The following is a 12,045-nucleotide window of genomic DNA, read 5'->3' as shown; positions in this document are numbered from 1 at the left end:
AATGATGATGAAGGGACATCAGCTAGGAGGAAAGGGTAGAGAGCCTGGTGCCAGAGTGCTGCATGGAGGTGGAGTACCTGATGGGTAGACTGTCAGAGAGGGCTGCTGAGGGACTGTATATGAAAGCAGGTCAGATGAAGGGAGGACAGATCTATCGTTTCTTATCCAAAATGCTTGGGACCAGAAACAATTTGGCTTTCAGAAGCTGCAGCTTTTAGATAGATTGTGTTCTACATGTATTATGTAATATCACCATCAGGGGCAGGACAGGAACCTGTAATATCTCTGCAGAAAAATATATGACTATTTCCACTAAACGGTATCATTAAAAAGCATAAATAGCTTCAAAGTTCAGACCAGAGTTAGTTCAGAAAAGTCAATTTGCTGTCAAATTGCTTATGAAAAAAACTCGAGAGCTTCTTGGGTTTTGGAGTTAGGCTGAAGAACGGTGGACCTATGTCATCATTAAGGTGAATCATTAATTCTCAAACTATTTTCAATGAGAGCTGAAACATTTCCTTTTTAAAAAATTTACTATTTTTTTTTTAAACTTGTTCTTAAAAGATCACCCTGGAAGCTTACGAGAAGCTGGGGTTTCCTGGAGCGGAGGAAATGGCCAACATGTTTCGTTTCTATCAGATGAAGCCAGCCCGTGATGTCAAGCTCACCCACCGACTAAACCCTGAAGTCAAAAGCTTCAGCCAGTTTGTCTCAGAGAACAAGGAAGCCTTGATGGACATTTAACTGTTCACCACAGGCACCCGACAGCTTTCTTTTTCCCTGATTCTGGCCCTCTGTACAGCGCATCTCCATTTACAGAACAGATATGTTAGAATGCAATTGTTTGCAACTCCAAAGGCATCCCTGAAATTCTCTCTGAAGTAGGAAACATGGAATGGTGATGGACACAGTGATTTGATTCATATATAACTTTCCAGCTGGTGATAAGGATGGTACACCTGTTAAGTAAGAAGCCCCAAACCTGGCACCTTCTGTAGCTCTGTCTCCCCAACAGCCAAGTCGCCTCACCAGACTCTGGCCTGAGGAACTTGGAGCTTCTTCCCTAACATGAATGGCAGGTGGCCACTCAGCCTTCTCCTGCCTAACTGATCCAGAGCCCTGGCGCTGATCCTCTCCTTGGCAGCTCCAGGTTTTTTTCCCCCCCAAGTGCATTGTCACATTCTCAGTGAACTAAGTAATTTTAATTTCTTTAAAAATATTTTTTTATATTGATTTCAGAGAGGAAGGGAGAGGGAGAAAGAGATAGAAACATCAATGATGAGAATCATCTATTGGCTGCCCCCTGCACACCCCCTACTGGGGACTGAGCCTGCAACCTGGGCATATGCCCTGACCAAGAATTGAACCATGACCTCCTGGTTCATAGGTCAGTGCTCAACCACTGAGCTACTTTGGCAGGGCTAATTTCATAAAACAAAACAAAACAAAAAAACACACAAAAAAGCTTGGTAGATAACTTTCTGGGGGGGTGGGGGAGACATGGTGTTCAATGAACAAGCACAAGTATTAAAAATTCTAAAATTCAGTTTTGTTCAGGGTTTAAAGTTAACATTCTCTGATTCACTCATTAAACCATCTATTGAATCATCACTAAGTCACTGTATTTATCTATTCATTCTTCTGTCTTTCATTTAAGCCAAAGGTGGGAAATCGTTTTTTTGCCAAGGGCCATTGGATATTTAGAACATCATCTGTGGGTCATACAAAATTAACATCTTAAAAATTAGCTGCTATATTCAATCAAACATTCAATTAACTGGCTCCTGATGCCTTTGCAGGGCCGGACCAAAGGACTTCGTGGGCCTTATACAGCCCTTGGGCTGGATGTTTCCCACCACTGATTTAGGCATTCCACAAACTTTATTTTTGGCACCAGTACTGATGGTGAATTGGAACTTCTCTCCCCTCCTGTGTGCTTTCCTTTTTTTTTAAATCCTCATCCGAGGGTATTTTTTCCATGGATTTCTAGAGTGAGTGGAAGGGTCAGAGGAATAGGGGGGAGAGAGGAGAAACATTGATGTGAGAGACACATCGATTGGCTGCCTCCCGCACATGCTTCCACTGGGGCTGGAGAACTTGCAACCTGGGTAGGTGCCCTTGACCAGAAATCAGACCCAGGACCCTTCAGTCTGTAGGCTGATGCTCTAACCACTGAGAAAAAATGGCCAGGGCCTATTTGCTTTCTTATCGGAGTGGTCCACGCTCCAAAGCCTACCATGGCTCCTTTTCAGCTTGTGGTTGGCTTTGTGTCATGCTAGGGCAAGGGGGCTCTCTGATCATGTAGCTCCAAGCCAAACCCAGAGGCTCTGCAGTGGATGAAGGCAGGAGCTTGAGGCAAGGGCTGGGGAAAGGTAGGGAAGTGGAAAGAGGAGGTGATGGAAGGGCCCCCATGGTATTGTTGTATATCTCTGGCTTAGCATTTCTACGCCTCATTTACTAGGCTTCCTCTTGGCTGTGAGTGACTGGCACTTCTTTATATCCTGGTACTTGGCACATGGTAGGTGATCAATAAATGTTGGTTATCTAAATTTCATTTATTGATCACAAATCATGTGCCAAAATTTTATTCAAATTTTGGTTTGAATAAAGCTAATTGATCATATCATTGCAAGAAAGGGAAATAAACAGGTGTCTAGGCTGGAGAATGGTAAGAACCAGCAAGTGGTACATAAAGGGCCAGAGGTTGTCCACTTGTGGGGGAGGCAGGCAGGCAGTGACTGGTGTTGGGAGCGGCTGAGCAAAGATGGCGGTGCCTATGCGTCTGACTCAGAAGAGAAGGAGCCTTGGAGATGCCAAATATCAGCCTTTTGGGACTTTCAAGGTATCAAGTGGTATGTTTGTGTTGAATGAAATATGTTGAAGTTATTGCATTTTGATTCTTGAGAGGAAATTACAATCCAAGTGCATCTGAAGACCACTCTGCTTTTCAGACTGTTCTCTGCTTACCCTTTGAGCAGAAAATTCACTGCAGCTCAAGCTCTCAACCCTGGGAAATGGGTCTGGATAAATTTCTAAAAAGGGAAAAGCAAAACAAAACCCTAAACCAAAAATAGGTGTTTTATTACTCATCTGGGTGGGCCAGGCAGGAGGAATGGCTGCTGTCTCCTAAATAGACCTCAGTGTCCCTGAACTGGCGAGTGCCTGCAGGTCACATGGCCTCCTGGGTGGCTGACTGGTTCTTTCGGCCTTTGGAACAAGGCTGGGGTAGCCCTAGGCCAGTCCTGCTATTGTTCCTACAAAGCACAAGAAGATCTTTCGGGATTTGGAAGCGAACCTACAGTACCCATCTGAGATGAGACGTGTCTTTTAGGGGCCTGGTTTGCATCCCCACCTCACTTGACCAATAAGTGGAAAGAAAGAACAGGGAACATTAGCCTGAAACGTTTTATATTTGTTGCCTGTAGACAAGGGACTTCCCCACCAAACTCTCCTCTCCCCCATGGACAATCTCCAGGCCTAGGGAGAGAAAAGCTTCCTTTTGGAGTTGCTCAGAGTAGACACCTGGGGACTCAAGAGAAGCACAGAGGGTGGAAATGAGGCTGTGAGCCACTGCGAACAAAACCACCCTCTGTTGACCACAGGGAATGGGTTGGGTGGGGGTGGAGGTGATGGCACAGAAGGGAGGCAGGAGGAGATCGCTCTCTCTGATTCTAGAAGTGTTCCTGGAAACCCAAGCCATGAAGTCAGACCATGCTTGATGTGATTCCTGATGCACCACTGACTGGCTGGGTGAACTGGGGCCAGTCACTTAACCTCTCTGGGTTTCAGTTTTCCCATCCTCACAAGGGGCTGCTGGAAGGATTGAAAGATTGAAAGCATGGAAAGCACTTTGGACAGTCTTTGGTAGATAGTAAGTGCTCAATAAACAGTAGCTGTAATTACTATCAAGACTAATTCCTGCCCTTGGTGCCTTTACACAGTACCCAGCTGCTCCAGGTCTCCCTCACCCCACCTGCTCACCTACTGGCCTCAGGACTGCAAATTCCTTGTGCCCTGACTGCCCTCTGCTGGGGTGGTCTGGTCCCTGCCCGTCTTCCTTTGCCCGCCACTAGATGGCAGGACAAACCTAGTGTGAGAAAGGGTCACTCTAACCCAGTGGTTCCCAACCTGTTTTTGGCCATGCCCCACCTAAGCATCTCTAAAATCCTGATGGCCCCTCATGACATATAATTCTTATTATTCAAAAAGTGAACTCCTTGGTGCATATCACAGCCCTCAGTCTCTCTCAGGCTCTCTCATCATCTTCCTTGGTCATTTCAGCGAACATATGCTGGGCACCTTCCCTATGCCTGGCACTACAGCACTGGCCTGACTCATGGTAGAGGGTGGGCCTCAGGCCAAAGGTGAGCTTTCTATTGAAACAGGGCCTTAGCCCCCAGCCCTGGGAGCAGAGGAGCACAGGAGCGAGGGCAGAGTGTGGGTGTGGGCACTCCTACACTGGCTTCTCCACCATCATCCTCTCTTCCGCCCAGGGGACCCTTCCAACTCTGGAGTCCCATCAGGACTGCACAAGGGGCAGAAGCAAATTCCCCACAAGGAATTTGGGGCACTGTTAGGCAAAGGAAGTGAATGCTGGACAGGCCCCAAGGTCTACTCTCCAAAGTAGGTGTTCTTTGGCAATGGAGTCCACTGCTGGACTCCTTGCAGAAGCGAACAGGAAGGCAATAGCATGAATTTAACACATCCCAGAGGATACGTTTTTATAGCATTTCTGAAGGGCTATGGAGCAATCTGTTCCAAGAGGATTAAAAATGTGCACACTCTTACCTGGCAACACTACCTCTAGGAAGCTATTTTAAGTAAATAAACACAAATATAAAAAAATAAATAAAATTTCCAGGATTTTATATGGAAGTGTTGTTCATGAGAGTAAAAAAATGGAAGTAAGCTAACTGTTCAGCATTAAAGGAATAGATAATTAAATTGTTGAGTAGTTTAAAAACTCCCTTAAATTTTAAAATTTTGAAACTATTATTTTTATAGAATTTTTACTAAAAAAAGAGCACTGTTTGTGTTTTAAGTGAAAAATGTTGGATGTCAAATAACATTATATCTGGATTATTAATTCCAATTGTGTAAAGTATACATGTTCATGGTAAAATATTGAGAGGAAAAGCACCACGATGTTACTAGTGGTTTTCACTGAAAAATGAAATTTTGGTTGATCTCTATTTTCTCCTTTTAAGTTTCCCCTTTTATGCAGCTTTCCATAACTACAATGTCAATTAGATGTTTAATTTTATGTAAAAAAGTTACTTTTATAATTTAACAGATATCACAGATTGTCCTAATTCTTCCCTTTGTTATGACAACTATAATAATTGTTACTTATGAGTGTTTGCTGTGTACCAGCCATGGTGCTCAGAGCTGTACAGTGGGGCCTTGACTTACGAGTGTCCCGACTAACGAGTTTTTTGAGATACCAGCTGTCTCTCGGCTGATTTTTTGCATTGAGTTGACAGAGTAATTTGAGTTAACGAGCTCCTTAATGAGCTCCTTAATGAGCTTGGTCTAGGAATGAATTAAACTCGTAAGTCAAGGCCCCACTGTATATGCAATCTTTCACTAAATCTTTGTACCAACACCATAACCAAGGTCATCTCCTTATTTTGCAGATAAAGAAACATACGTCGTAAGTTTTAGTAACTTACCCAAAGTCACCTAATCAGTAGGTGGCAAAGCCAGAATTGAAGTTCACATCTGAATGTCTCTAAAGTTCGTGAGCTTCCCACCATACGGGAACTTTGGTCAGTGCAGTTCTCAGGTTATGAAAGGATTGGGTTGTCAAATTCATTCAGAATTCAGTTGTTTGGAATTTGGGACATATTTTCTCTTAGAAACACTGTAGAGATGAAACTCCAACCTGCATAAGGATCAACCCTCCAAAAACTGGTGAAGCCACATCTACTCACATGCTGTGAAATCACAACTTTCGATAAGATGTTTCCTGCAAACCTTTTCCCAGATGCACACAGAGATTAACAAAACTGATGTTCGGGTGAGGACAGGCAGTATTTGGGCAAGTCACAAGGAAAAGAAAGCATAGCCAAGAGGTGCCTCAGGGTACAGGCCAAAGCCAAGGGGTCTGAATGGCTGGCTGGAATCCATCAGGATGGGGGAGCGGGCTGTGTATAGAGGCCCTTCATGGAAACCTGGGAGATCATCGGGTGTCAAATCTAAAGGTTTTCAAGAGCCAGGAAGTTAACCGAATGAAGTAGACCACATGTAAACAACGGAATAGTGGGGACGATGGCAGTGAGAGACTGCATGACCCACCTACAGGTACTGAGTTAAAATTTAACAGAAACACAGTGACACCAAACATAAATTGCCTCAGCAGTTCCTAGAAGGATGGTTTTCTGATCCTAATGTGGAACCATCCAATTTTGTGGGAGGGTGAGGCTGCAAGGACTGTGGGTGGAGGGCTTGATCATGATGAGGAAGAGCAAGAACAAGATTCAGGGTCCTCTATTTTGGCAATGGGACTGTGGGTGGAGGAGCTGGTTGGCAGCAGTTGCTCCGATTTGTATGTCCTTACAAATGAAGCATCCATTCCCTCATTGCTTCTAGCAGAGGTCGGGCCATCGAGGCAGAGAAAGAAGAAAGGAACCAACATTTATTGAAAGCTGCACTTTTCATAGTCGGCATTTCATTTAAGCCTTCTTATCTCCCTGAGAAGTTGGTGTATGTGGCAGACTAGCTAGATGTTTACCAAACCTGTTTCCACGTCTTCCTGGGCACAGCTGGACCTCATTCCTGTGTCCTCCGCTGTTAATGGCAGCCATGTAACTGTGATATAGACACTAGCATGTGAGCAGAAGTGTGTGTCATTTCTAGGACCAGCATAAAACTCTTCCATCATCTGCCCCCTACCTTTGGATTGATGTCTCCAAGCCTGATGACCTTGAAAGCCATGTTTAGAAAATGGTGAAGCCAGACAAAGAAAGAACCCAGGCACTTAATGCCCCTCTTGGAGAGCAGCTCACAGATTAGGAACATGTGTTCTAAACTTTATGTAAACCAAAACTAAGCTTTCATAATATTAGGGCCAATTAACTTTTTTGGGTGTTTATTATAGCAGCTGGCATTGCTTTAGCCAATATGATGTTTTTATGCCCATTTTATTTATTTTTATTGTTCATTAAAATTTTTTTTTAATATGCTTTTTAAAAATGGATTTTTAGAGAGAGATGGTGAGAGAGAGAGATAGAAGCATTGATTCAGCTGCCTCTGGGGATCGAGCCCGCAGCTGGGGCATGTGCCCTGATCGGGAATCGAACCAGAGACCTCTTGCTGTATGGGTCGATGTTCAACCAGTGAGCCACACTGGCCGGGCCCCAGTGACACTCTTGCTTGGCCCCCTTGTTCATTAACATCTGTGTCCTTCCAATCTGGGCTCTGGCTTGAACTCTGTGAACTGCTCAAAGAGGCTCTTGAGACCTCTTTGTTCAAACAGACAATGGTTGCAACAATAACGAAGAGGAAAATCAGATGCAGGTGAAAGTTTATTTTTAACATTTGCGAGGCCATATGGGGACTTAACATGAAAATTAGAGCCCTTGCTTCCACCCGCTCTCTCCCAAGTGGCTTGGGTGCTTTTGGCTGGCCAGGAGGACTCCAACACACTTGGATCCCTTCCAAGCAAGTGCACCACTTGATAAGGTAGACAGTTCTATCTTTCTGGGGCCTTCTTTTGGCCAGAAATAGGCATACTGTTTGGAGATGGTGTTAAACTTGGGCCCACAGAGTGTCATTGGTTTGGGAAGGCATGCTGCTCTGGCCACCCCAAATATGTGAGGTTTCTTGATATTTTAGTCAAACTAGTCAGAGACATAAAAAATGTGTAATAAAGTGAAAATAGGTGAAAAGCTCCATTGGGGTTGGGGGTGGCCCCGAACCCCCTACCTTATTCCTTCTCTGTGGTTCTCTACCCTGGAGGCCCACAGGTAGCAGAGGTTGGAAGATTCTTCTGAGATATAGCAGGACCCCTAGTAGCCAGTTTTCAGGGTGAATCTACATTGTGCAGAGGATTTGACCAGGTTATTTCATCATCCTATTATCTCTGGATGTAAGAGTTAGTATCAGCTGTGTTTGATCAGTAAAGGAAAAGCTCTAAAAGTAATGAGTCAGCCCATTCATTGCAGAGCACACCTAAGATTATTTCACTCCAAAGTCATTGTTTCCCATTGTCCCATCGTGTGGGTGAGCATTAATTTTCTTTTTAAAAAAAATATATGTTTTATGATTTCAGAGAGGAAATGAGAGGGAGAGAGAGATAGAAACATCAATGATGAGAGAGAATCATTGATTGGCTGCCCCTTGCATGTTCCCTACTGGGGATCTAGCCCACAACCTGGGCATGTGCCCTTGATCAGAATCGAACCTGGGACCCTTTGGTACATAGGCCGATGTTCTATCCACTGAGCCAAACCAGCTAGGGCGAGCACTAGTTTTCTTATCCCTGATTTTCCGTCTGCCAGGGGAAGACAGGAACATGCAGACATGGCTCTGTGTGTTCTCTCCCCTCAGAACCCCAGCAGCTGCCATTTTCCTGCAGAAATGAAGAAACGAGAAGATGTGGATTCAGAGTAGCCATGATTATAATAAAATATTTCAAAACAAAACACAAATGAAATGGCTTTTTCTTTTTATGCTTCACTTTATGTTAAATTGGCTTTCTGATACAGAATGGCATTCCCTTCTGATTCAGTTCTTCCCTGGGCAGGTCTGGAACAAAGTGTGGATTGAGGAAGAAAGGGAGGGGGGAGTAAATGGTCCCAAGAGCTAAGAACCTCATTTCTTCTTTTAGGACACTTGGTGAATGTGCCTTCCCTCTTGCTTGTGTGTGTGTGTGTGTGTATATATATATATATATATATATATATATATATATATATATATATTAGAGGCCCGGTGCATGACATTCGTGCACTGGGGAGTGGAGGGGCCCCTCAGCCTGACCTGCATCCTCTCCAATCAGGGAGCCCTCAGGGGAACCCTCTCCAATCTGGGAGTTTCTGTCTGTCTTTGCAATCATATGAGCGAATTGTCTGAGATCCCAACTCAGTTTGGTTTGTTGCTCACAGAATAATAGAGGCATTTTTTTTTTCCTTTGCTTCATTGGTGGAGATTTCCTGGAAGTTTTAGGATATCTTCCCTTTAATTTTTCCTAGACACTCTGATTTTACTTCTGTCTCTCACCTTTGCTTTCCCTCCATCCCCCACTGCAACAGTAACTTCCTCCAGGCTCACTTTGCTCTAGTGCAGTGGTTCTCAACTCTCCTAATGCCACGACCCTTTAATACAGTTCCTCATGTTGTGATGACCCTCAACCATAAAATTATTTTCGTTGCTACTTCATAACTGTAATTTTGCTACTGTTATGAATCGTAATGTAAATATCTGATATGCAGGATGTATTTTCATTGTTACATATTGAACATAATTAAAGCATAGTGATTAATCACAAAAACAATATGTAATTATATATGTGTTTTCCGATGGTCTTAGGCGACCCCTGTGAAAGGGTCGTTTGACTCCCAAAGGGGTTGTAACCCACAGGTTGAGAACCGCTGCTCTAGTGTCTAGGTCTCTAGGAGATCCGTCTGCCACCAGAACTATGATTCCCAGCATTCCTGGTGCTCCCCACACTCTGGGCTTCCACTTCCGGTCCTGGGGCTGCCACCAAAACTACTATTCCCAGAATTCCTGGTGTTCCCGCGATCTTGGTTTTCCCTTCCTGCTCTGTCTCTGTCCCATGGCCTCCCACTCTGCCAAGTCCTCCAAGCTGCCAGCTTTCCCTCTCTGCTCTCCATCTGGTGGCTTGGGGAGCCAATTTCCCCAAGCCGCTCCACTCTCTGCTGGCTCTCCCTCTCTGCTCTCCACCCGGCACCTGTGTATGCAAATTAACCCGCCATCATTGTTGGGTTAATTTGCATACTCACTCCTGCTTGGCTGGTGAGCATAGCAGAGGGATGGTCAATTTACATGTTTCTCTTTTATTAATGTAGACTAGAGGCCCGGTGCACAAAAATTTGTGCACTCGGGGGTCCCTCAGCCCAGCCTGTGCCCTCTCACAGTCTGGGACCCCTCGAGGGATGTCTACCTGCTGGCTTAGGCCTGCTCCCTGGGGGATTGTGCCTAAGCTGGCAGTGATACATCCCTTGGGGGATGTCCACTTGCCAGCGGGCCAAAGCTGCAGTTGAACATCCATAGAGCTGCTGAGGAGGCAGGAGAGGCTCCCACCATCGCCGCTGTGATGCCGTCAGCCTGGCTTGTGGCTGAGCAGAGCTCCCCCTGTGGGAGTGCACTGACTACCAGGGGGCAGCTCCTGCGTTGAGCATCTGCCCCCTGGTGGTCAGTGTGTGTCATAGTGACCAGTCATTCCCAGTTGTTCTGCTGTTAGGGTCAATTTGCACATTACCGCCCTAACCGGTTTGGCTCAGTGGATGGAGTGTCGGCCTGCGGACTGAAGGGTCCCAGGTTCGATTCTCGTCAAGGGCATGTACTCTGGTTGCGTACACATCCCCAGTAGGGGGTGTGCAGGAGGCAGCTGATCGAAGTTTCGCTCTCATCAATGTTTCTAACTCTCTATCCCTCTCCCTTCCTCTCTGTAAAAAATCAATAAAATATATTTGGAAAAAAAAATTGCATGTGCACATTGCCCTTTTATTATATAGGATAGAAGCCTGGTGCACGGGTGGGAGCCAGCTGGTTTGCCCTGAAGGGTGTCCTGGATCAGGGTGGGCAGGGGACCCCCAGCTCCCTACAATCGCCCACGCCGCCCCTGCTCACTATCGCTGGCTCTGCCCATACTTAGACCTAACACCTCTGGCCAAGGCATTAGGCCTGGGCAAGGGACCCCCAGCACCCCACCATCGCCAACTCGGCCCCTGCTCCCTGCGATTGATGGCTCTGTCCTAATGCCTCTCACCCAGGCTTTAGGCCTGGGCAGGGGACCCACAGCTCTCCAAGGGACCTCCTGCTCCACCCCTTCCCAGGCCTCACGCCTGTGGCCAAGGCATTAGGCCTGGACAGGGGATCCCAAGCTCCCACCATCAGCGACTCTGCCTCTGCTCCCCATGATCTCTGGCACCACCCCTGCCCAGGCCTAATGCCTCTGGCCGAGGCATTAGGCCTGGGCGGGGGACCCCTCCAGGTGCAGCCACCCGGCGATGGTGGGTTCCGCCCCTGCCTGGGCCTAATGCCTCTGGCCAAGGCGTTAGGCCCGGGCAGCGGTGACCAGCAGCTGCAGCCGCCCCTGCCCGGGACCAACGCCTCTGGCCAAGGCATTAGGCCCGGGCAGGGGACCCCCCCCAGCTGCAGCCGCCCCCCAATTGCGGGCTCCGCCCCTGCCCAGGCCTAACACCTCTGGCCGAGGCGTTAGGACTGGGCAGGGGACCCCCCCAGCTGCAGCTGCCCTGTGATCGCTGGCACCGCCCCTGCCCGGGCCTAACGCCTCTGGCCGAGGCGTTAGGCCCGGGCAATGGTGACCCGAAGCTGCAGCCACCCCGGGATCGCGGGCTCCGCCCCTGCAGCTGTCCCGCGATTGCGGGCTCCACTCCTGCCCAGCTCCCATCACTGGCTCCACCCCTACTTCCCGCTATCACTGGCCAGTGCGGCAAAGGCGCCTGATTCTCTGATCATGGCTTGGGGGCAGGGCAAAGGCGGCCCACAGGGCCGCCTTTGCCCTGCCCCCTGGCTCTTAGTGCTCCCCTGGGTTTCTGATCACTGTCAGTGGCAGGGGGCTTCTTCCGTGCTTTCCCTTTCGCCTTCCTGCATTGTGCCTACATATGCAAATTAACCGCCATCTTTGTTGGCGGTTAACCCCATCTTGGCTGGTGATTAATTTGCATATCTCGCTAATTAGCCAATGGGAAGGGTAGCGGTTGTACGCTAATTACCATGTTTCTCTTTTATTAGTGTGGACTAGAGGCCCGGTGTATGAAATTTGTGCACTGGGGCGGGGGAGAGGTGTCCCTCAGCCTAGCCTGCCCCCTCTCCAATCTGGGACCCCTCAGACAT

The 12,045-nt window shown here is 47.2% G+C and overlaps 1 protein-coding gene across 1 annotated transcript in view; it reads left to right on the top strand.

Moving 5' to 3' along the window:
- The window catches only part of LOC139002231 (nmrA-like family domain-containing protein 1), a 37,438-nt gene extending 35,827 nt beyond the window's left edge, over window positions 1-1,611 (top strand). The window contains exon 5 of the mRNA XM_070403609.1: window positions 565-1,611. Coding sequence (XP_070259710.1) covers window positions 565-744 — 180 coding nt within the window. The 3' untranslated portion in view covers window positions 745-1,611. The remainder of the gene's footprint in view (window positions 1-564) is intronic.
- The last annotated feature ends 10,434 nt before the right edge of the window (window positions 1,612-12,045 follow it).

The sequence above is a fragment of the Myotis yumanensis genome, unplaced genomic scaffold (assembly GCF_028538775.1).
Source record: "Myotis yumanensis isolate MYYU_CA2020_CCGP unplaced genomic scaffold, mMyoYum1.0.hap1 SCAF_2, whole genome shotgun sequence".
Lineage (NCBI taxonomy): Eukaryota > Metazoa > Chordata > Mammalia > Chiroptera > Vespertilionidae > Myotis > Myotis yumanensis.
The sequence above is the reverse complement of the archived record's forward strand: the minus strand, read 5'-3'. Positions and strand labels throughout refer to the sequence as shown.